The 24329-nt window shown below is 59.5% G+C and overlaps 2 protein-coding genes across 7 annotated transcripts in view; one reads left to right on the forward strand and one right to left on the reverse strand.

Annotated features, from left to right (window-relative positions):
- The window catches only part of ARHGAP44 (Rho GTPase activating protein 44), a 179340-nt gene extending 177739 nt beyond the window's left edge, over positions 1–1601 (forward strand). For 2 of the 4 annotated variants that reach the window (XM_030295121.1, XM_030295122.1), the window contains one exon: positions 136–1601. In XM_030295121.1, the coding sequence (XP_030150981.1) occupies positions 136–275 (140 nt within the window). In that variant the 3' untranslated portion in view covers positions 276–1601. The remainder of the gene's footprint in view (positions 1–135) is intronic. The other 2 variants (XR_003964576.1, XM_030295123.1) reach the window with 2 other exon arrangements.
- On the reverse strand, positions 1573–24159 carry ELAC2 (elaC ribonuclease Z 2). Of its 3 annotated transcripts, XR_003964575.1 has the most exons (25): positions 23894–24159; positions 23266–23316; positions 23069–23139; positions 22300–22364; positions 21166–21223; positions 19929–19997; positions 18426–18533; positions 17479–17537; positions 14423–14481; positions 14263–14335; positions 13597–13709; positions 11912–12007; positions 10989–11127; positions 10817–10902; positions 9053–9171; positions 7615–7711; positions 5915–6053; positions 5479–5517; positions 5248–5357; positions 4216–4315; positions 4027–4147; positions 3841–3919; positions 3157–3301; positions 1795–2658; positions 1573–1724 (listed from the first exon to the last, which is right to left on the reverse strand). XR_003964575.1 is itself a non-coding variant. In XM_030295118.1 (24 exons), the coding sequence occupies exons 1-24, from the start codon at positions 24124–24126 to the stop codon at positions 2422–2424; spliced, it is 2466 nt and encodes an 821-aa protein (XP_030150978.1). In that variant the 5' UTR covers positions 24127–24159; the 3' UTR covers positions 1573–2421. The 3 variants fall into 3 exon arrangements, 2 of the variants coding, with proteins under 2 accessions (XP_030150978.1, XP_030150979.1); XM_030295118.1 differs by having other exon boundaries at positions 1573–2658; XM_030295119.1 differs by lacking the exon at positions 18426–18533 and having other exon boundaries at positions 1573–2658.
- Between the last annotated feature and the right edge of the window lie 170 nt (positions 24160–24329).

Genomic DNA, 24329 nt, shown 5'->3' on the forward strand with positions numbered 1-24329 from the left:
TCGGAAGGGGTCGGGGTGCTCCGCTCCCACAGGCTCGGGGGGAAGGAGCAGAGCAACCCAGGCCCACCCCGACCCTGCGGTGGGCGGGAGGCCCCCGCCAGCCCCTCAGCCGCCCCTCTCTCTGCCACCTTGCAGATCTCGTCCACTTTGACATCCCCTCCATCCACGTAGAGCTCGGGCCGCCGCTCCGCCTGAGCCCCCTGGAGCACGCGCGGCGACACTCGGTGACGGAGAAGAGAGACTCGGAGGAGGAGTCTGAGAGCACCGCCCTCTGACCCGCGCAGGCCCCGCCCACCACCCACCCTGGAGCGCCCCCTGGGCTCGCCGAGCGAGCGGCCGTGCGGTCACTGCCAGCGAGGCTGGAGTCGTGCGCCAAACTGTCCCCTCCGGCCTGCGTGGCCGGAGTAGGTGCAGAGTTCGTTTGTTCCCCGGGGTGGTGACTTTGGCCTTTTGTTTGATCTTTGCCTTTTGACTTTGTGCCTATTTTGATCCACTTTCAGCCTCCCCCCCCCCCCCCCAGGGCTTGCGCGTCAGAAAGGTCGTTTGCAGCTGCAGGCTGGGGGTGCGGGGAGGGTTGGGGTGCCTGGTGCCACCCGCGGTTGCCCTCCCAGGCTCTGACAGCTCAGGGGGCGTCCTCCCGTCACCTCGGTGACTACAGGGGACAATCCCCCCCCCCCCGCCACAGCTGACTGGCTCTGGGATCCAGAAGTCGTGGCAGCGACGTGCGCCCGCAGCGCAAGTCGGGGGGTGGGGGAGGCAGCCGGTGTACAACCTGCGGCCGCCCTGACGCGTGGGCTTTAAAGTCAATGGCTTAACACAAAATCTGCTTCCCTTTCTAAGGGTTTTGCTTTTCCCTACCGTGTGACCGAAAGCTCCCGTCACTACCTTCTCGTTTTATACTTCTGAATTTCTAATCTGATCTTGAGGGCGCCTGGACGGCGGAGGATGGCGCCCCGGTCCCGCAGAAACCTCCGCCGACAGTAACTACCCCCATCCCCACCCCCCCCCACCCCCCCCCCCCCCCCCCCCGGCAGGTCGCCTCTCCTTCCCGGAGGCCGCAGGGAACAGCAATAATCGCGCGAACCCGAGCAGCACGCAGGAAGGGAAGGTGGCCCTCGGCGACGCGGGGCAGGAGACAGGGGCCTGGGCCCCGCGGGCTGCGCTCAGCAGTAGGGCGGGGCCGGGAGACACGGGAAGCCCAGTCACACTTGGGTATTAAGGGAGTGAGACAGCATCGGGTCTTGCATGCAACTCAAAAGTTCCGATTTTATCCGTTTAAAATCGATGCGATCTACCTATACATGATATGTTTGTATATATGAAATCTATATTTGTTGAATTTGAGCCAAACTAAACCCATGTATAGGTGTACAATGAGAAATTCAAATGCTTATCCCCCCCCCCCCCCACGGTGTAAAGTAACCCTCCCCGCTGGTGGGGATTTTGCCACTTTTGATGCTAACAAACAGCTTTGCTCACTTCTGGCGAGGACGGTTCAGTACCCAATTTGTAACGGAGCCCAGGGGTTGAAAGTTACCTTTAAATACATGTACAAATAGTTGTCAAAAGTAATGTTATTAAAATAGATTTATTATCCCTGAGCGTGGCCTATCTTCTTGTTTTGACGATCAACTTGCCGGAAACATTCCTCCTCGGGAGGAAACCTGAGACCAGGGCTGGGCAAGGCTACATCCTTGGTTTCACTTTCAAATCTGTGTGTTCTCCTGGGAGGGAGAAGACACAAATAAATACCAGACTCATCCCTGAAAATTCCCTCGGTTTCCAAGCACTAACCTCAGCGTTGTTAAATCCCACAAGGAGGGCAGGAGAGCCAACTCGGCGTCGGATTTCTCATGACTCCAGGGTGGTGAGGGGGGTCTCCCCCGAACAGTGGGAGGACCCGCGTCTTCCTGAGCCGGCATGGCTTGACTTCTGTCAAAATCCAGGGCACAGAGGGGTGGCCACTCCCTAGGGACAGGCTCCGGAGGTCCTCGCCGTCATCGGAGCTGACTTCCAGGTCTCCCTGGGTGCAGGGCGGGGAGACTCCTGCTCAGCGGTGTTAAGAGGACGAAGCAAAGCACTTAGGTTCCACGCGGCATCTTTACTGGGTTCTGTCTTTGGAAGTGGTATTTCTGGAGTCTCGGGCACTCGGACACTCACGTCCATGACGCGGCGTTCCTGGGACACGGCTCGCCTCGGGTGTGCAGAGAGAACGCATTGGCTGCGGCAGGCATGGGCACGCCGTTTTTCGTGACTTCCTTAAAAATTGGCTTGTACCGAATTCCACCTGTCCGTTTTTCCATCCGGCAGCCTCACGTCCCAAGGCAGGGCTGGGCCCCGCCGAGGGCCGCCCAGGGGAGCAGACCCGGGGCCACCGCGCGGAGGATGCCAGCCTCCCGAGTCCGGGGTCGCTCTGGGCCTTCACTGGGCCCTGACCTTCTTGCTCTGAGGGCTCTGCGGCTGCTCCGGGAGGGCCCGTTTCTGCTGGGGCGCCCCGTCCTCGGGGCCGCCCACCTGCTCCCCGGAGAGGAGGGCCGCCCGGGCCAGCCGCACCCCCCGCTTCTCCCTGCGCCCCTCCATCTCCTCGATGTCGCCGGCAAACAGGGCCTGGAGCGGGGCGATCAGCTTGGAGACCGTGGCGGAGTCCCCGAAGCAGACCTGGGAGGGGAGCGGAGAACAAGGACGTGCGTCAGGGTCAGCTGCGCCGAGGGAGCCCTCTGCCGCGGCAGGTGCCGGCTCGCCCCCCACCCGCCTTCCTACCAGCGGGAGGAGGACAAAGCCGCGGGAGGAGGAAGCCCTCTAGGGAAAGGGGCACGGACAACCCTCTCGTGGCCAAAGGAGCAAAACCGCACGGGGGTCAGGAAAGGCGAGGCTGTCCGTCCTCACTCAGAGGGACCGGAGGCCCCAGGCTGGCCTCCTGGCCAGTTGACGAGAGAGAACACCGACTCCCCAGCAAGTGCCGAGGCGCAGACGACGCGGCCGTGGGGACGGCCTGGCCTGACTCCTCAGCGACTCCAGCGGCCAGAGACCCCGGTCCGGCCCGAAGGCCCCGGAGAAGGTCGGCCTTGCCATCCTGCCGGGGCGGGCCACGGCGGGAGGATGGACAGACCCCCCTCCTACCCGGAGCCCCCCCGTGCAAGACCCACATGCACAGACCTTCATGTGGTCAAAGGCGATCCCCACTTTCTCGTTGAAGCCGGGGCTGAAGAGGGGGACCTTGGCGTAGCGCTGGCTGAAGTGGGTGAGCATGGTGAAGCCCGCGTTCATCCGCACACCCACGCCGATCGCCTGAGACGTGGTGCTGCCGACAGAGGGCGCACGTGAGGCCGGCGCCCAGTGGAGGGAGACCCCGTCGCACACAGGCCCCGGGAAGGCTGGGGGGGTGGGGGGCGGGGGGCTCCTCCGTCAGTGCCCCTACTGCCTACAAACTCTTCCTGACGGCTGGATTCTTCGCACACGCCCCCAAACGGAGCCCAGGCCTGGGCTGGCGTCAGGGCGCCCGTCCTGAGGGCAGCGAACGGGCAGGGGGCTTCTCGCTTGGGGTACACACTCTTGTCACAGCAACAGCCCGCGACCCAGGCGGGCCTGCACTTCCCCGGGCAGCTCCCTGCTGTGGCTTCCGTTTCTGCCACCATACGCGCAATACTCGATCCCCACCCCGGCCAGCGCCCTGCCCAGACGGCGCTGCAGAAATGAGGGCAGAAGCCCCCACGGCCTAGTGGGAAGCCAGCTGGCCCCGTGTCACGGTCCCTGGAGAGCACAGTCGTTCCCTTCGGGGCTGATGCGAGGTGGCTCCGAGTGCCCCCGGGGAGAAGGGAGCGGCTCATCAGTCTCCCCTACCTGTGCGTCTTTTCCACGGCCTCCTCCTCCAAGCCGTCCTCCAGCGTGGCCTCGTGTATCAGAAGGGTGGCGTCCTTCCCTAGAGAGGAAGCAGCAGACACTGGAGCAGAGCCCTCTGCCTGAGAAACGCTGGGTCCGGGGTCCACACCGCCATCCGTTTCCCCGCCCACACTCGCCTCCACTCACCCATCTGGACCAGAGCCTCACAGGGCATGGTGTCACCCGAATAGACCAGCTTCCAGCCGGACGTGTGGACCAGCGCGCAGCCGAAAGCATGCTTGCAGTGCCGGACCAGGCAGGTCTGAAACTGAAGGAGCGGCTGAGCGGCCTCCGGCTGTGCCCCCGTCAGCCTCCCGCCTGCGGGCGCCCCCTTACCTCTCCCAGATCACACGCGTGCAGCAGCGAACCAATCAGCCTTTCAACCTCGGGGCTGGGCACCTCTGCCCCTTTCTGAAGGCATTTGGCAGGAATCAGGCTGGGAGAAGACAGAAGAGTTTAACGCAAGCGTGAAAAAACAAATGTCATGGGTTTTTTAAATTATTTTGAGAGAGGGGGCGCCTGGGTGGCTCAGTCGGTTGAGCGTCAGACTTCGGCTCAGGTCATGATCCCGCAGTTTGTGGGTTCAAGCCATGTGTTGGGCTGAGCCTGCTTCAGATTCTGTGTCTCCCTCTCTCTCTGCCCCTCCCCTGCTCATGTTCCGTCTCTGCCTCAAAAATAAATAAAAACATTAAAAAAAAATTATTTTGAGAGAGAAAGGGAGGGCAAGTGGGGGAGGGGCAGAGAGAGAGAGAGAGACAATCCCAAGCGGGCTACCACTGTCAGCACAGATCCCGACTCATGGCTTAGTCTCACGAACAGGGAGATCATGACCTGAGCAGAAATCAAGAGCCGGTCACTCAACCGACTGGGCCACCCAGGTGCCCCTGGGTGTTACCTTATGTTATGTTAACGTGATTCAAAGTACAAGTGTCTGGCTAGAAAGCCCCAAAAGCGTTATCGTAAAGAAAGTATTTAAATCAGTAACTAAGGGAAGAGAGTTGTCATTTAAAAAGAGCCAAACCAAGCCCCGAGGCCTCGGAGGAGGGCCGCCGGAGGCTACAGTGAGGGGACCGACCCCAGGCACAGGGACTCCCTCCCCGGGTCGCCTGTGTGTCTGTCGGCCCCTGCTCGGGCGCCGGGCCCTGGGCCGCTTCCACGGAGAAGTGCGGGCAGAAAGCTAGGAACTAGAGCAGAACCGAAAAGAGGGCTGGGCTGAGATGCAGCACGGGAACCGTCGACGGTTCCTGTCCTGGAGTCAAAGCATCCCTACCCCGTCGCCCGCCGCCGGGGGCCCAGTCCCGGGGAAGGCTGCGGGGTCCCGGCGTCTCGCGAGGGCCGCGGCCGAAGGCGGCAGGTGCCGACGCTCACCTGACGTGGTGCAGGATCCGCTGGCACTGGTGGTGGTACTGCTGGAGCCAAGCCCTGAGCTGGGTCGGGGCGACCACGGGCAGAGGGTGACACGGCCTTCCCAGAGATGCCTGAGGCAAGGACACCCGAGGGAGCGCCAAGTCAGGGACGGGAGCTCAGGGTGACAGGAGATGTGGCCGAGGGGTGAGCCAACCAAACTCAAAGGACAATAAAAGTGCGCGTGGCACTTACCAGGGCTCGCTCCCTCTGCAGCAGAATATTTAGCAAGCCCTGCAGGGGGGAGAAGGGGACACGCGTCAGCCAGGTCCGGAGTCCCCTCCGCCACGCCTCGTCTGGCTTCTGGCGTCCTGCTCTTGCAGCCGCTCCCACCTCCCTATCAGCCACAATCCGTGGGCAGCGTGTGACCAGGGACAGGGCAGGGGTCTGGGGTCCCCACTGGCCCTAGGAGGTCCCCTCAGGTCAGGCTCGCGGGCAGGCAAGCCGGGTGAAGGCTGACAGCGGGACCTTGTCCAAGGCAGTGCACCGAGCGGAGCGACCGCACCAGCGAGAGAAGAGCCAAGCCCCTGGGCACATCTGGGCACAGCAGGAAAGGAAGAGGGGTAGCGCAGGCCAGAGCGGCGCCTGCCCTCCGCCGGGGTCCCTCCACCGGGGTCCCCCCGCCGCTCACCGTGTGGTGATCCGCGTGCAGGTGGGACACGAACACAGCGGCGAGGGTGCCCAGGACCCTGTCCACCTCGTCTCCGTAGTGACGGCACAGCTGCCCGAACGTGCCTTCGCCACAGTCCAGGAGGAGGGACCTGTCGGGGCTGTGGACGAGGGTGACGGTCACGTGGCTGGGAAAGGCCCCTGGGGTCCGCAGGGCTCCCACGTCCGGAAGAGGCGGGGCGAGCGGCTGCGTCCCTCCCACGCCTTCCCACACCTCTCGTGCGCTGAGAGGCCGAGCCCAACGCCACGGCAACTCCGGACGCCAGAGCTCGTCGCACAGAGGCGGCCACGGAAACCCCTGAACACACACAGTACCCAGGGCCACGCGGATGCTGGCGCCCGGCTTGTGAAACGGGAGGACAAAAGCATCTACTCGCAAGGAGGCCCCTCGGGTTATCGGAGCTGAACCCGGCAACGGCCCCCGCGGCCGCACCAGCGACGGGCACGGGTGCGCACGCGGGGCAGCCCCTCGCTGTGCTTCCGGTCGAGCAGTCCTGGCCTCCTCAGCCCGGGCCGCCCCCTGCCCGGCAGGGGCAGGACAGGCAATGACCGCTGGCGCAGGGGGGTGACCGGCGGAGGCCCCGCTACTGCTGGGGAGCCGCTCGCGGAGTCGGGCCCCGGGTGCTTCCATCCCGATGGCCCGTCTCAGCCTCTGCCCCACGGGGAGAGGCCAGTCTCCCGCAGGCCTTCGTCCTCCTCCGGGAGGGGCCGTCCGGCAGGGGGCGCTGTGGCCGGGCTCCGGGGAGAAGACCCAGACACACAGACACGTGACCTTCTGGGCAGGGACCGCGTTGCGGAAGCGCCTCCGGACGGGTCAGGCTCAGTGCCACTGCGGGGGGGGGGGGGGGGGGGGCGGGGGGGTTCGGAAGAAGCCCCTTCCACGGAGCCTCTCAGCCCCCAGAGGGAGGCCTGGCCGCCTGACTGCTCTTCCGGGGTCCTACGGAGTCCGTCCCAGATGCGCGCACGCTTGATGTCAGGGCGCGCCTCGTACGTGCCGTGCGCACTGGACGCGGCTGGCGTCCGAGACGAGCACGCACGGTCTCACAGCGGGCCCGGCCCCTCACAGTCTGACTTCCTCCACGGACGCATCTGCAGACGCACGGCGAACACGGCCCGGCGCCCGGGTTAACCTCTCTGCGGGCGAGGACGCCGGCCCGACCCAAGAGAACCGAGTCCAGGGGCCGAGCACGAGACGGGCGCACCAGCCCCGCGGCCGCTCCACGCACCAGCAGTCACCAGCTCGGGGACAGCACGGCGCAGCGATGAAGACACCGCCTCACACTCCGGAGCTGCCGCGACCGGCGGTGGGAACTAGTAGCCTCTCTGAGCGTTGGTTTACCGATCAAGGCAACGGTGGGCATTGCTTCATAGGGTTAACGTGAAAACTCGGCGAGATGGTTTCTCAGCAAAGCGCACGGCAGACGGCGGGGCCGGCTATTTTCATCAACAGACAGCGCAGGGGACAAAGCCCGGTGAGTCGCGGAAGCGCCAGCTACTGAGGTTAATCGCGAGACGCATCAGTGCCCACGACTCCTCTCCCCGGCACTCTGGCCGAGAGGACGCCCCATCTGCCCCTGGGCCGGGCGGCGGGGCAGGGGTTCTGTTTGGGAAGTCCGGGCGGTGCCCGGCGCACGGGGGGAGGGGGCTCCAGGAACGCAGTACCTTATGTTGACAAGCGTGGCGCTGACGTTCCGAATCTTCATCGGGATGGCAGACCCCGTCCCGAGGAAGACGATTTCTGGATACTGGCTTCCATTCTCTATGGAAACACACACACGAGAAAGAGCCCATTTCTGTGGGTCCAGAGTGAGCCGGCACTCAGCCACGAGGGGCGTTAAGTCTCGCTTCCCAGGAGGGGCTGCGGATCCCACCTGGCAGGGCCTCAGGAGGCGAGGCCCCCCTCCACTGGCTGTTTGGGCGTCAGTAGCTGTCTGGGAGGAAGGGCAAATAAATCCCACGGCCCTTCCTTGGAAAGAAGTGCTCCTGGTCCTTTACGAAAGGAAGGGGCCTTTACGCTGTGAATCGTTTACCTCAAGGGGCGGGTTCTGCCTGGCATCCAGCTCTTCCCACCAAGAGCTTTACAGGGGACACAAGCAGGCTCAGAGGGGACGCACCGCACGCAGGCTCTCTCCAGAGGAGGCGGAGCCAGAACAAGAGTCTAGAGAGACTTGATGGTTCCGAAGCCGAGGCCCCTTGTCAGCCAGCCTGACCAGCTCCACGTGCACGGCCAGGAGCCTGATCTGGGTGCATCTTTCACACGCAAACCAGAAATGCAATCACAAACCCAAAGCAGACGGGAAGGCTGCTTCTGGGGACAGGAGCCCCTATACCCGCCCAGGCGAACTTCCATGCAGAAACTGTAGCCGGGGGTGGGGTGCCTGTGTGGCTCGGTGGGTCAAGCATCCGACTCCGGCTGAGGTCGTGATGTTGTGGTTCATGGGATCGAGCCCCACATCAGGCCCTCTGCTGTCAGCGCAGAGCCCGCTTCGGGTCCTCTGTCTCCCTTTCTCTCTGCCCCTCCCAAGAGCACACTCGTGCTCTTTCTCCAAGATAAACAAAAACAAAAACCTCAGAAACTGCAGTTGGGTGGAAGGCCATCTGGCCCCACGAACGCCCACCCGCTTTCTGGACCAGCGTTCTCCGCTTCTATCATTAGCTGAAAAGCACCCTAGAAAAACCAGCTCCTGCAGCAAAGGTCACCAAGCTCCCCCCCACTGCTCTTGCTGACGGCACAATGGCGAGTGTCACCCAGCAAGGCGGGCGTCGTGGCCAAATCTCTTGTGGATCCTCAGCAAAGCCAGGACCGGATCCCGAGTCGGCTCGGCCAGGGTTCAGAGCTCTTTCCGGAGGCCGGCGGGAGCTCCCAGGCCCGGCGCACACAGCCACGTGCCTTGTAAAGAATGGCCGGGTGCCATCACCAAACACTCTGATGCACCTGGTCTTGGCGGGAGGGCAGGCGGCAGGCACGGGCACCGGTGTTCTCAGAGAACACGCGTGACGTCACTAGCCCAGGTCAGAGGGTGCCTGCCGACCTCCTGCTTAGCGCTCCGAAAACACCAGCGGCCAGCAGAGGAAGGCTGTTCTGGGGTCTTCCGCTCACCTGCGGGGGTCGGGCCGTCCCGCACAGCCTTCCGATATTCCTGCACACTTTCCTGGAAGTTGGGGAGCTCCAGGGCCTCGGCGATGAACTCCTCAGGATTGCAGTTAATAACCGCATCCCTGCAGGGAGAAAAGCGTCTCAGGCGACCGGCCCGGGCACGGCCTCAAGCAGACACCCGAGTGGATGTCTGGAATTGACTTATGGACGCGACCCGCAGAATGTCCTTCACATCAAGAGTGAAGGCCAAGTGCCTGAGACCCCGGGCGGTCCTGTCCTCCTGCCGTGTGGACGCTTCCTTCTCAGCCTAGTCGGGGGGTGGGGGGAGGGGGTGGTCTCAGAGCAAGTTCTGAATAGTTTCAGCCCCTCACGACATCTCAGCTCAAAGTCTCACGAACCCGACGCGACTGACATTCGGGGCAGGGTCCTGCGCGTCACCCCGACCTCCACCCACTCGAAGCCACTGGCAGCCCCCAGGCCCTCCCGGGCTGTAACCACAAAAAACATCTCCAGACGTTGCCTGACGTCCCTTGGGAGCCGGAGGAAGGGAGGGGAGAGGAGCAGACGGCCCTGGTGGACACGCACAGCCCACGAGCAATGGCTCGCGTGGTAACAAGTCCTCAGGGCCCAAGAACCCTGTGGAAACGCAGGCCTTGACTGATGCGTTTCTCGCGAGGCCCCGGCGATGCGACGTGGCTGGTCCCGCCACGCTGACAGGCAAGCCTCCGTCAGCGGCTCCCCACCCCGACCGGGCGCTCGCGCAGGGAGGCCGGGCCCGGCTCCCCAGAATCCGACCCGGGAGGCCCGGGACTTGCACCGTGCGTGGGCATGAGGCGCATCTGGGTACCGGCTGGGCTCAGCTTTATGAGCCTTGTGTGCAGAGGCTGACAGCAGGCTCCGAAATCTGAAGACCGCACGGTCTGTAAAAAGCCCGAGCACTCGTCACAAGAGCACACAGCGTGCAGTCACAGCACAGTGGACGGGAAGCTTCAACTCGCTCGGGATTCACTTGGACGTGAGAGATGTGTGGGCGGGAGGCACTTCCCACGGTACTGGCTGGACTGGTAGAGGCTTTCCTGCCGGCAACTTAACGCTCACCGAGTGCCCTCCGACCCAGTAACCCCACACCTGCGAGCCCCCCTGACGGAACAGAGTTCCCCTCAGACGCTTGCCTATAAAACACTCGATGCCTCAGTGGAACAACACAAAACGAGAAATGTCTAAAATGAACAAACACCCCCACCTGCAATGCCATTAGAAATCCGGTTACCAAAGACCACGCAATGACTCAGGAAAAGAAAGACGTGTCAGGTCACAGATCCACACACACACTTTTCAAAAGATACATTCCCCGCTTGTTCCAATATAAAAACAGAATGTGAACCATCAATTTCTCTCATCTCGGGGACGAGATGACGGGTGACTAATTTTCTCCATCAAACACACGTTACTTCTCTGATGTAAAACAAGGGACACGTATGTGTCCCTGTCGTCATGGGGAAGACTTTGCAAAAGCTTCGTCGCTGGCCTCGCCCTCCCGCCCCGACCCAAACCAGAGCCGCGTGTCCTGGTGACTTTGCTCTGGGACGCAGCCGCCCCCGTTCATTTACTGCTCGTCCGGGGCTCATCTGCAGCAGGGACAGAGTTCAGTGCCCGAGACCAGGCCACATGGCCTGCACAGGCTGCGGTATGCACTACCTGGCCCTTCACGAGAAGAGCCTGCCGCTCCCGCTCTAGACCCTTCCGTCAGCTCAGAGTCGTCCTGACCTCTGCCACTCCCTCCGAGGACGCAGCTGATACTTGAGGAGGCACTCGCCCCGGACGGTGGGCACACGGGAAGCCGGGACTTCCTCCTGGAAGAGACAAACCCCACTGCGTGGAGAGAAACCGAGCCGAGGGGCCGGGCCGGGCCGGGCCGGGGGACCGTGTGGGGCACTACCTGGCGGCAGGGGGTGGCGAGCGGGGGGAAGATGTCGGGGTGGATGAGGCTGAGCTGCGTCTGGATCTTGTGGCTGCGGAGATTGTGGACGGACGAGCAGCTCTCGTTCAGGACCAGGTGCTGGGCGGCGGGCCCGAACCTAAGGCAGAGGCGGTGTGTTCACGGCGCCCTGCAGGGGGGACCCCGCTGCGGGGACGGCAGCGACACCAGTGCACGTAGGTAGGTGGAGGGGCTCAGAGAGAGGAAGTCGCACTGCTCTGCTCGGAGTCCAGTGCTCTCTGCAGACTGGAAAGAGTCCAGAAGAAACCAGAAAGCTAAGACGTTGGGCGCCTACGTCGGGACTGGGAAACAAAACGGAGTTCAGGGTAGAAGAAAAGGCACCATAAAAGGAAAACAGACCACGTGTGTTAGGGCTCAGGCCCTCCTCCAGGAACAGAGGGTGACGACGAACCGGCTATCCAGGAAGGAGCGGAGGGGGCGCCTGGATGAACAGGGGGCTGGGGGGCTGGAACCCCACCACGTCACCCTGTGCTCAGAGCTTAGCTCCGACACCACCTGGTCTGGCCCCGCCTGGTGCTGAGCTGGGCCAGCGTGGAGCGCCCTCTTCTCCCGGTCCCGAGCGTGGGCAGATGGCCACCTCGCCGGACGGGATGAAATAGCGAGGCACCAGCACACTGCCTGTCACATGCTGGGTGTCCAGTGACCTGAGGCTGCTGTGCTACACTGGCCAGTCTCTTCTTTAGGACTCGGCCACGGGGTCATCAAGAGCGGGCGGTGCTCACTGGGACACGGAGTGTGCGGGGACCCCACTAGCTGCTGGATGTGTGCGCACGGCGCCACCTAGTGGCAGCTGTTCCCCACGGGGGGCACAGGTGTTTGCCGGGGGAAGGAGGGGAGGACAGACAGACGGCACAGGGTCCTACCTCTCCATCCACTGCTGGTACCTGGAGTCTGCAAGCACACGCTCCGGGGCCATGTGAACCACCAGCGCCACGGGGGCCTCGGCATTTCCCTGGTACCTGGGGGGAGGGGAGAGCGGTGTTTTGCTTCGGACAGTGATACAGGCTCACAACGTTCGCACGCGGTGCCTGTGCAGCCGTGGGGAGGGGGCGCTCGGCTTGCTCTCCCGGTGGGTGAGCACAGGGAGGGCGCCAGCTGACTCCTCTGGTTGGCTCGGGGGCTGCCCGCCGGGCCTTCCCGCAGGCGCTGGAGACAATCCCCGTCCCCTCCGGCCACAGGGGCTCGGACCTATGGAGCAGGACAGAGGTTCTCCAGGCCTCGTCTTGCTCCGCCCCCCCATCTTTCACAGCAGCTCCCCCCATAAATCTCGGCACCTCCAGCTCTACCTTACTGCCCGCCTTCCAGTAGACCCAGGGCACAGGCATGGGCCGTTACAATGGTCTGTGATTCCACCGTCCAGAGAGAGAGGGTCACTTTCTAACATGCTGATGCATTTCCTTCCAGTTCCCGTAAAAAAATTCACACAGTATTTTTAACCTATCCTTCCCTTCCGCGCACGCACACAGACAGACATAAGGACAACACACACACACACACACACACACACACACAGAGCGCACGGGGTCGCGTGCTTAAACCTCACAGCACTGCCTCAGCGCACGCGCCAATCACCTCACAGGGACTCCAAATAGCTTTGCCGCCACGGCATGACTGAAACACAAAGCCTGTGCCGGCCGGGTACCCAGAGTCGCCCAAGGAGAAAAAGCGGGTCTGAGGAAGAGCTTCTCACACTAACCTGAAAGAGTCAGAGCTGCCCCAGAAGGTCTGTTGTGATAGGCACCATAAAACAACTGAGTGAAACACGTAAATCAGAATTAGGAGCAGGAGAAATACACGCAGAAGAAACCACGAAGGACGGGAGAAAGAGGAAAGCGCGGGCGTGTGGGGCCAAGCTACCCGGGATGACAGCCGACCTGAAAACGGGTCCCGCATCTTTGCACGACAGGAGACAACGGAGCCCAGGCCACCGGAGTATCAGAACAAAGGTGTTCCCAGACTAAGGTTCCATCCCTTAACACAGACCCCTGACCAAGACTCTCACACACGTCAGACCTGCCTCAACAGAATCAGTGCAGGCAAGTGAACAATTTATGAGCTAAAAATAGTCCAGGGGCGCCTGGGTGGCTCAGTTAAGCATCTGACTCTTGATTTCGGCTCAGGCTCATGGCATCGAGCCCGGCAGAGGGCTCCGTGCTGACAGCACAGAGCCTGCTTGGGATTCTCTCTCCCTCTCTCTGCCCCTCCCTACTCATGCGCATGCTCACTATGTCTCTCAAACATAAATAAACTTTAGAAAAAGAAAAAAAGGGCTGAAAACAATTCTAGAACGTGTCCTAGACTTAGCACCCTAGCCAACCGCTGATCTTCTAGTCTGCAAGGGCTCCGGGTCTCAGTCTTCCCTAATTTCACTCACACAATCGCATACTCCGTAAAGCCCGCCGACTAGCAGTCCCTTGGTCAATCCTGCCAGCAGGGGCCTGACCCCGGCACTTGGAGCTGGGAGCACGGGCTTCCCAGACACGGCTCCGTGCCAGGAGCAAGCACGGGCCAGGCAGACGCCCTCCTCCACCCCGACGGCCCTCGTCACCTCTTGAAGGTGGCGTTCTCGCAGACGGGCCGAATGAATCCTTCGTCCGGACACTCCACCACAACAAAAGCAAGGCCGGGATCTGGAGGAGTACAGATCTCTTCAGGCAAAATCTGCAAAACAGCGGGGTGATGACTCTCTCCGAGGGCAGAGCCCCAGCTCAGCAGACATGCAGGGAACTGCCAACCGCACAGAATCCCTACGGAACACGCACGGACCAGCGGGAGGATCACCGCCCGCCCCCTTCCCGCTCGTGCTGCTCCTCTACACGTACGCAGACTTGGAGAGGGCACTTCAAACCCAGAGTGGCCATGAAGCCGGGCAGGACAGTCAAGCTTCCCTCGGGTTTGTGGCCGTTGGTTCTGACATTCTCAGACGCCAGAGAAAATACCCTGGTTAAGAGCACGGTGGCGGTCCTTTGGGCCGCGTGCCCCAAGCCCACCCTCAGGGGGTCTGTCGTATGTCCGACAAGGGAGAGCACCCATCCCATGAAGAGGAGGACCCCCAACCCTAACTAGACACTCTGCATTTACACCCAAACGTGGCCAGCGTGGACACGCTTCCCTCAAAGTGAGCTCTGTCTGCGGGGCCCAGGCCAGAGCACAGCTGTCCCACGTTCGGGCCCCCACGGGGACTGCGGACACATCACGGAAACGGGCGTCTCACCTCCCTGCCCTCGTAAGTGACGCTCCTCCCGTCCTTGACAGCAGCGATGATGGGGGCGATGGCAGCCGTCCCGCTGAAAAGAGGAGGCCAGCCACGGGTGAGCCGGGCGCTGCGGGGACACGGACCCCCCGCCCACCCCCGGCCGCCTGGCTGCACTCACACCGGGAGGCCCAGCTCCTTGGCTTTGAGCACCAGGAAGTTTCCTTTCTTCACGTGCAGCTGCCACAGACAGAACGCAGACGTCATCTCAGTGAGGGAGGAGGAAGCTCGGCTTTAACCACTTTTCTTGGGTTTTAACCACCTTTCTGGTTTTATGTTTTTAGTGTGTGTGTGTTTTAATGTTAATTTATTTTTGAGAGAGCGAGCGTGAGAAGGGGAGGGGCGGAGACAGAGGGAGACAGAAGATCCGAAGCAGGCTCCACGCTGTCGGCACAGAGCCCGACGTGGGGCCCGAACCCACGAACCGCGAGTTCATGACCTGAGCCGAAGTCAGACGCTTCACTGAGCTGCCCAGGCGCCCCTGGCTTTGCTCTTTAATTTCGGTTTCTTTCTTACCGCTTGATGAAGCACTCAGGTCCGGTTATTGCTTTGAAATGAAATACACCATATCCCACGCTACATCCTGAAGAAGTCACTGATTCTCAAATACTTTAGGACTAAAAGCTGAACGATTTAAAACCCAGCACATTACTTCCTGACGTTAACTTGTTACAGATCAGTAAAATGCAATCCATTTCCAAATCAGAAGTATCCTTCAAGCATCCTTGAGAAGAAACAAACACCTTTCTGTCTGATCATCCCATACTTACCATTTAATAGCTAACAGGACGTGACCAGAACCTTGTCTAACAGAAATGATCGCACAAATCCCTACAGGACCCAGAACCGTGAGGGCAGTGACAGGCACTAACGCGGGAGTGATCTTCCCCGTGGTTTTCGCAAACCCGTAACAGGGAGCTGCTTTCATCCTGGAGAAAAGTTGTAATGAAAAATGCCCAACATGCTCTTACCGTGCCGGAAGGACAAACAACAAATCCCGCCCCCAAACCTGATAGTCACCCTCCTGTACTTAAAAAACATGTACGTTCATTCTACGGATCTACATGTTTCATATGTAATAATGAAAAGTCAGAAACGGCATAAAAAGTTAATAAATCTTTGACTACGAAGTTCTACTTGGTTTTCATTTTCTTCCTTAGATCTTTAAAAGGGAAGTAACTCTGAGGGCAAAGCCTACAATTTGGATCCTTGAGTCTTACTGGGATTCTAGAATTTTCTAGCTCGGCAAACATTACCCTAGATGAAGGATTACAGCTTTAGTGCATGTAACACAAAGATGATGAGCTCAGATGACGGCTTCAGACATCATCGTCTGTGAAAACGTGACCTTCCCTCCACAGACCCTGATGGGCTTCAGGATGGAAACTACGTCTCTAACATTAACAGGGACTGGCAGACTAAGGCAGGCAAAACCCCTCCCTCTACTCCAAGCTGACTTCAGCCCACAAAAGACATGTGCCCACCTGAGGGCACGGAGTGTGTGGCAGGCAGCGGAGAAGCAGAACACAATCCCATGAGGCCCCGCGCTGGCACACGGCGGTCTGAAGCCCATGCTCTCCTAGCGGAGGACAGCCGGAGTCCCGGGCCCTCACACGTAGGGCCTCTTGCCTTCGACCTCCCACGGCCTGCACCAGCTCAGCTGTGCTGCCGTCCAAAGCCTCAGCCGGGAAGCAGCAAATTGGCTCCAGGAGGGATAAGGGCCCACAGGCTGATCGGTGAGAGCAGGGCCCAGACGGGGCAGCAAACAACAAAGGAGGGGACACAAGGGCCGGGGGGGGCCATAGCCCACAGCCTCGGGAACGGCGGCCCAGCAGTGGCCAGGTTTACAAGTGGGGGGGCGGCCCCACCACACAGGGCACACTTCATCACGCTCCATGGCCTCTACTGAGAAAGGAGGGAAGGACCTCATACAATTTACAGATTACCGTATAAACCTACTTTAAAAATTGGGGGCACATAGGTGGCTCAGCGTCCAACTTCGGCTCAGGTCATGAACTCACGGTCCGCGAGTTCGAGCCCCGCGTCGGGCTCTGTGCTGACAGCTCAGAGCCTGGAGCCTGCTTTGGATTCTGTGTCTCCCACTCTCTCTGCCCCTCCTCTGCTTGTGCTCGCTCTCAAAAATAAACATTAAAAAAAGTTATTTTACTGCCTAAAAACTCAGAGATACCCAAGTAGTAAGCCTATCGACAATAGTACCTAACTTATAAAACCTACTATTACTTAAATAAATTGACCAGGGCGCCTGGGTGGCTCAGTCCGTTAAGCAGCTGACTTCAGCTCAGGTCATGATCTCGCATTCAGTGAGTTCGAGCCCCACCATCGGGCTCTGTGCTGACAGCTCGGAGCCTGGAGCCTGCTTCGGATTCTGTGTCTGCCTCTCCCTCTGCCCCTTCCCTGCTTGCACTCTGTCTCTCAAAAATAAATAAACATTAAAAAAAATTTATTTCAATAAGGTTGACAGAAGTGATACAATCAATGATCCTGCAACTGATAACGATTACTACTGACCTTCCAGAAGTGTTTTCCCTGATTGGTGTTATAATTTGGATGAAAATTACAAACCTATTTTAAAATCAACATTACTTCTCAAAAACCAACGAAAGCCCACAAAAAGTCAACACATGTAGCTTTACCACAGATTAAAGTGTTCGCTACACTTAATAAAACTTTAATGCAAAGCCCTATTAAAAATAGGCCATTAGTCAAGTTTTTAAAATACTCTATTGTCATAAAATTTTCACAGAATCGGACCAACTTCAGATTTGCAGACACAGGCCTCAGTGAGTGCTCGCCGGCATTAAAATGCGTCTAGCTCGAGTGGTTTAACAGCTACGGTAAAACCATCTGAACTAAAAGAGAGCTGAAGGAGTCTGAAAGGAGGCCCGATTCCTTTGCAGGAACACAAAGCCACATTTCTGAAGTGCAAGACGGCTGACTGTTCCCAAACACACACCAGCGTGTAGGCGGAAGGGCTCCGTTGCCGGAAGGGCGTTTGAAAGTACATAAAATTATAGGTGGCAGATGGGGACACAGGGGGTCTGTGCTCCTTCTGGGCACAGGGGACTCGGGAGCTGCCACCTCAGAATCACAGGACAAGCACTGACGGAAGGTCACCACGCACGCTCACTTTTGAAAGCCCACCGGGGAGGCGCTTACCTTACAGACAAAGGCTACGACCAAGGACGGGTCCCTGCCACGCTTTCTCTGGCCGACACCTGAGGAAAACCGAATGTGGTCAGAACAAGGCCGGTGTGAACCTTCTCGGGCTTCCCAGGTGGATGGTCATCCGAAGTCTGGCTTCGTGCAAAATGGAACGGACACAACCGTACGAGACAAGGGTCAAAGAAAACCCTGGTATCCTTTCTGCGGCAGACCTGGATGTCGTCCCACTGGCGCCGAGATCGGAGCAAACAGAAAATGCAAACTGCCCACCAGAAAAACTAGAAATGTCTGGTGAAACCTTTCAAAAAATGACAGTGTACCCAGACGTGGAGAAGAAAAAGCAAACTGTAATGTGCTTTATAAACAAGTGTAAGAATACGCGAACGAGCTCGAAGGTAAAAGGCCTGCAGGGAAGATGCACCTGTGCCATCCACACCAGGGTGGCGCACAGGCCGGCCCTTCTGGGGCAGCAGGCCCGACCAGGGCAGAGAGAGGAACGATCGGCCTCGCCCGCCGTGGTCCCACGCCTCCAACACCTCTACTCCTGGGATTCTGACTCACTTTCTCAGCAGCCTGTCGTTCTGGAGGAAAAGGGGCAGAGCCACTCACTGATAGGACCCGTGGGCTTCGTGCACTCGTGAAAGATCACCTCGCGTTAACGAAGGCTGCGAGAGGCTGCGTACGAACCCATCTGCCGGAGCCTGCTCTCCTCCGGGTGCACGGAACACAGTTTGGGGCCCAGCCAGGGCCGGGGACTGGCCCTAGAGCTCCATACGGCCACCTTCACCCTCTGCCCACGGGCCAAGTCCCACACTGACAGAGAAGCGCCCGTTTTACACACAGGCTTCTTACGAAAACAATTCCAATGCAGCAGGACGGGGCAGCAGGTAAAGAAGCCAGCGTTCTCGAGACCGCATGCTGTTGGGTTTAAATAGCATTACCGTCTGCAAGATGCTGCTCGTTCTCGGTGGATCCAGAATCCGAAGACTGCCCTGGACTGAGTCTTTCTGGACTCTGAGACGGCTGGCGTTCTCCACGCTTCTGCTCGCCTGGTTGGCATGGAAAACAATCAGACCCCACGCCACGGAGGTGAGCTCACGGCCAGGAGCCCGCTGTGCACACGGGTCGGTACCGGAGTGCCCACTCAACAGCCTGCCTCCTAGGACAGTGACCGGGTGCCTCCCCACCAGGGTCTCTGACCAGGCGCCACACCCACCCGGGTCTCTGGGCCGCAGGACCTTTTGATCCCCTTCCCGTGCCTGCTCAGCCGAGAGCCCTGACCTCGGCAGGGACTCAACAGTGTCTGCGGACTGAAACGCAGGCAGGCAGCAGGCTGGTTCACGCACCGGCGCCACCCTCCGCCAACAGACCTAGGCCGACGGTGACAGCGCCGTGGGAGGGCCGTGACTTTGCAGCCAGTTAAGTCTCCAGGCCAGTAAAACAACTCGCCGTGCTAAGAGGCCGGCTGGGCCGCTGTCTCGCAGAAGCCCGCCCGCTCCCCCCCGTGCACGTTCCTTATCGGCCCTAGGGGCTGGGACAGCCGGCCAGCTTGGGCCACACAAGCTAACGTCAAAGCAAACGGTCGCGTGCCAGGAAGGGAGGAATAGAGAGGGACACACATTAGGCCCGGGGGGGGGGTCGGGAGGGGTCAGGAAAGAGAGGACATCTGACCAGGAGTGAGCCAGACAAGGCGGGCTCTGATGCGACCAGCCGTCTCACTGGGCCCCAAGCATGTCTGCCTCTGCTCGAGACACACACCCACCTCCCTCCCGCACACACAGGGGCCGTGCAAGCTGCGTGTCCAGGCCAGGGCCGGGCTTCCCGGCCCCCTGCGGGGGGCTGTCTGTCCTCTGTGTCCCCTGAGCACCTGGCAGGCCTCGCTGTCAAGGGAACGTCCCTAGTGCCCTGCGTCCTCCTCGCCATCAGCAAAACCTGGCCCGGGGTGTGACTGGCCAGACACAGATGAGACACACGTGGCGGGGCCTGACAGGCGGACGGTCTCTAAGTCAAAACCTCGTCGTCCGACCCTGGGACTCGCGAAGGTTCACGGGACCTTCTGAACTACTCACAACACTTCTATTAGTATTAGCGTTTATAAACAACGCCTTCCTAGCGCAAACCCCTCCAGCATCCCATCACGAAAGGAGTGCTTACATCCGTGGCAAATAAACCCCAAGCGATAAATGTGCAAAACTGACAGGGCAGATTACGATGTCCCAAAGTACAATCACGATCGTTAGGAGTCCAGTGTGTCTGGTGAGGTTGTAAACTCCTGAAGGGCAGGAACCATCTCAATTCTTCCACTAAATTTCCTGATCGTATCGAGAACACAAGACCAGGCACGCAAAGCCAGTACTCGAGCATTTTCTATTTTCGCACGCCCCTTTCCTTGCCCGGGACCTACATGCCTCCCTCCTCCCAGGAAACGGGGCTTTTGTACTCACTGTATATGGGGATCTGGAAAACTGTCATGGTCTCATCCTTGTATTCGGGTGCCGAGTGGGGCCGCACGGCTGTATGAAAAAGACCACGGGGCAGTGACTGCACTGGACGGAGGCACTGGGGGAGGAAGAGCCTTCCAGATCACCAACCACAAGCAAATGGTTTCCCTTGGGATTCTGCTGGGAAGCTACACTACAACCAGAATTTCTGAGTAAATTACAAATTTTAAGAAAGAAGCACCAATGTATTTTCATCGGCCAATACTACACTCAATGAAAAAAATGTATTCTCACTACCTGCTTAAAAAAAAAAAATTCTCAAATTTATTATTTTTAAAAAATTTTTTTTTAACGTTTATTTATTTTTGAGACAGAGACAGAGCATGAACGGGGGAGGGTCAGAGAGAGGGAGACACAGAATCTGAAACAGGCTCCAGGCTCTGAGCTGTCAGCACAGAGCCCGACACGGGGCTTGAACTCACGGACCGCAAGATCGTGACCTGAGCCGAAGTCGGCTGCCTAACCGACTGAGCCACCCAGGCGCCCCAACAATTCTCAAATTTAAAAGGCATATGTTAACACACGGCCTCGTGACACCAAAAGGAATGCATCATCTCAGCTCTAAGAACCACCATCCGATGTGAAATAAGACGTTAGTGTTTCCGCTGAAGATGAGCATCAGGGGCGCCCGGGGAAGCTGGGCTGGGCGTCCGACTTCGGCTCAGGTCCTGATCTCGTGGTTTGTTAAGTTAGAGCCCCAAGTCAGGCTCTGTGCTGACAGCTCGGAGCCCGGAGCCTGCTTCGGATTCTGTGTCTCCCTCTCTCTCTCTCTGCCCCTGCCCTGCTCGTGCTTTCTCGCTCTCTCTCAAAAATAAATAAGCTTCAAAAAAAAAAAAAAAAAACAAATGATGTTTGAAGAGGAGTGTTAACAAACCAGGGACGTGGACCGCCTGGGGGCGGGGGCCCTGCTGGCATAGTGGGCTCCGCCTCGCCCCAGGAGGAGGCCACCTGCCTCCCAGCAGAGCCCAGCTGGACCCAGTAGCATCTCTAGCCTCTACCTGGGGGCAGGAGGGGGCGCGCAGAAAAGCGCAACAGGCAAGATTTAAAAAATTCATCTCCTGTTGATGAAGCACGGGGTTTTAAGGTTTCACGGGGTCTAATTTTTATGGTTTCTCCTTTGAGAGACTGGGGCAGACAGAAGGCAGAAATGGCCGATCACGAGTCAGAGGCAGGAACGTACCCAGGTCTATTCCCTTCAGCGGACCAGAAAATGTTTTGATAGCTTCCAGGTATTTTTCCTACAAAAGAGAAAGAAGGAAAGCAGCAGTTCCGGCGGCGCAAACGGCAACGGGCAGTATGCAGAGAAGTCAACGTAAAAGCCCAGTAAGTATTCTGAGCCACCTTTGCAGAAAGTCACGCGGTGGCCGCTCTACGCTAGAAGCCAAGGGTTCAGCGGTGAGCGGGGGACGCGCTTCCCAGCCTCGTGAGACAAAATCCGGCGACAAAACTGAACCGAGGCAGAGCACAAACCCCCGGGGAGTGGCAGCCGTGCCGAGGGTCTGGAAGAAGCCCGTGGGACGCGGGGGCCGGGGTACGGCCCGTCCGAGAGTCAGGCAGGCTCCTGAGCAAATGTCCTTGCGACAGGGCTCTGGGGGCTCAGAAGGAAAGCCCTGGGACGGGAAGGGGCTTCAGGGAAGAGCTAAGAGGGGCCCGCGGAGCCCCAGCGTGGGGACCGGGATACGGAAGCCAAGGGTGGGCCAGAGCCGGGACCCACAGCACTCCCAGGCCCTACTGCGGGGGCGGCACTGTGCGGGCTGTGACTTGCCTACGGGTGCGTCCCCACCGCGTGGCGGGTATGAAGCTGTCATGGAAAACACGGGTAGGAGACAGACGGCACGAAGGCCTCGAGGACAGACAAATGGATGGATTCGAGGCACTATTTTGGAGACAGAATTAACAGCACCTGGCGGCTGCCTGCCTTTCATGTTAAGAACTGGGAAATCTCGATGGGCACACCACTTCTCGGCAGTGTGAAGGGGCTGCGTTGGAAGGTACGAACAGGTCTGAAATGTGCGCGCGCACTTGCTACCGAACACGTAAAGAGCTGGCTTAGCGCTTTACGTGCGTACCTCGCGGAACCCTTCGCAACTTTACGGAACATCACAGCCACCTGACAGAGGCAGAAACTGAGGCTCTAGGAGATACAGCGACTTGTGCAAGGTGACACGGCCTCTTTAGCTCGAAAGGCGGAGGGTTCACTCCACCGTCAGTTAACTCCGGAGGGCAACAGGGGAATTTACAGAAACGGAAACGGCTCGCGACTCACGTTAAAAAAGGAGGGGTTGGCCTTGACAGCTAGTCAGGAGAGACTCACCAGCTGTGGAGGTCCCGAAAGCACACACTTTGGGAGCCCGGTTTCCTTTAAGGTGAGAATCATTCCTGGAAGGAAAGAAGGAAGGAAGGAAAGGGAGGAAGGTCAGCCGTCTCCTCACCGTGCCCGGAAGCTGCCACCAGGGGGCGCACTCCTCGCTTAACCAGCTATTTATCTCCTTGTCCTCGTTCAGGCTTCAGTCATCAAGGGCCACGTGCAGCAGTGACGCCTGCCGGGGGTGTAAGGTGACTGTAACCATCACCACCACACCCTCCGGTTTACTGGCACGTTTCTCCAGTCCAGCAACTCGATAAACGAAGTGGATGGTAACGCTTGGGAAGCGGCATGCGTGTTAAAATCTGTCCTTCTGAGTCACAGCTTTTCATGCTGCAGCTGACGGGGCGAGCATAAAAAGAATTCCAGCGCGCAGGGGCCCCTGGGTGGCCCGACTTCAGCTCAGGTCATGATCTCAGGGTTTCTGAGTTCCAGCCCTGCGTCGGGCTCTGTGCTGACAGCTTGGAGCCTGGAGCCTGATTTTGTGTGTGTGTGTGTGTGTGTGTGTGTGTGTGTGTGTGTGTGTGTGTCCTTCCCCTGCTCATGTTCTGTCTCTCTCAAAAATAAGCATTAAAAAAAAAAAAAAGAAAAAAGAAAAAAGACTCCAGCTCCCGTGGGCTCAGAAGATGGGCAAAAATGAACAAACAAAAAACGAACAGGGCAGGCTAAAAATCCCAGACTTCCCTCCAGCCTCTAACTTCAGAAAGAATATACTTACCACACAGCCCCCCCACATTACACCAGTGCATTCGGGTCAGGAATATGTTATCCAAACGAGCCACCTTCAACCTAAGAAAGACAGAACACTTGAGCAACACAGGGACCCTCTGTGCTGCTTCAGAAGCACTCCTGTCTGTCACCTCGGCGTTCAGGGCCCACAATCACCTCCGCCCCAAGAGAAAACGGTGGACTCACTTGTGCTCCTGCATGAGTCGCTGAACGCCTTCTCCACAGTTGAAGAGATACCTACAGGACACACGTTACGCAAGAAATTCAGGAGATGCTACTCTGTAAAAGCTCTGCCACCGTTTTACATGCTATACTGTTCGCTTCGAGAAAAACACACGTTGCGCTCCTGGGCTGCATTTCTGGCGTGAAGATGCTGCTTGGGAACGAGCCCTCCTTAGAGGAGCGGCGAGCAGGGGACTGGGGGCCTGTGTAGCAGGCTGGTGCTGGAGCGAGATGGGTCCTCTCCCCCATCACCTCACCAGACCTGATACCACCTCACACGCCAACCATGAGGTCCCGGTGTCGGGGCACACGAGAGGTCGTGCGGCCAAAGTGTGCCACGAGGGGGCTCGGGGCCCAAGGGTTGGAAAGAGGACGCTCCTGCCCAAGTGTGCAGCTCTCAGGGGCCCCCGGGAACCCCACGGCCGTGGGGTTAGGGCATCTGGGACCCCCCCGCACCCCCAAGGGGCCAAGCTCGGCTGCAACAGCGGAACTCCCCACGGGTGACGCGGAGACACCGCAGCTCCGAGGGCGGGCGGGGCGCGACGAGGGGACGCCGCCTAGGCCCGGCCGGACTCCGGGGCGGCGCACTGACCGGTTGTACTCGGAGAAGACGTAGAGCGCCGCGCCCACGTCCCGGCCGCCGGCCGCCACCACCTGCAGGTACACGGTGTTCGGGCCCCCGGGCTCCCACGCCGCGCCACGCTTCTCCCGCGTGCGCAGGTGCCGCAGCGGGTCCTTGGGCGGCCGCTGGCGGCGGGCGGGTCCCTGCGACATGGCGCGCCCGGCCGCGGACCGCAGCAGCAGCACCGAGCGAAAAGCCCACATGCGCCGGCCTCCGCCCGCGCTCCTAAGGCTGCGGGTCACTGAGCTCCTGGTGCCCCCCACGCCCCGCCCCTCCGCCCCGCGTGGCGGGCCCAGCCAATCAGAGCGCCGCGCGTCGAACTGCCCACCTACGCGAGGCCACGCGTCCAATAGCGAAGAGCCTTGCCCCTCGCGGCTTGTCAATTGGGGACGGCCATAGAGTGGGG

The sequence above is a fragment of the Lynx canadensis genome, chromosome E1 (assembly GCF_007474595.2).
Source record: "Lynx canadensis isolate LIC74 chromosome E1, mLynCan4.pri.v2, whole genome shotgun sequence".
Classification (NCBI taxonomy): domain Eukaryota; kingdom Metazoa; phylum Chordata; class Mammalia; order Carnivora; family Felidae; genus Lynx; species Lynx canadensis.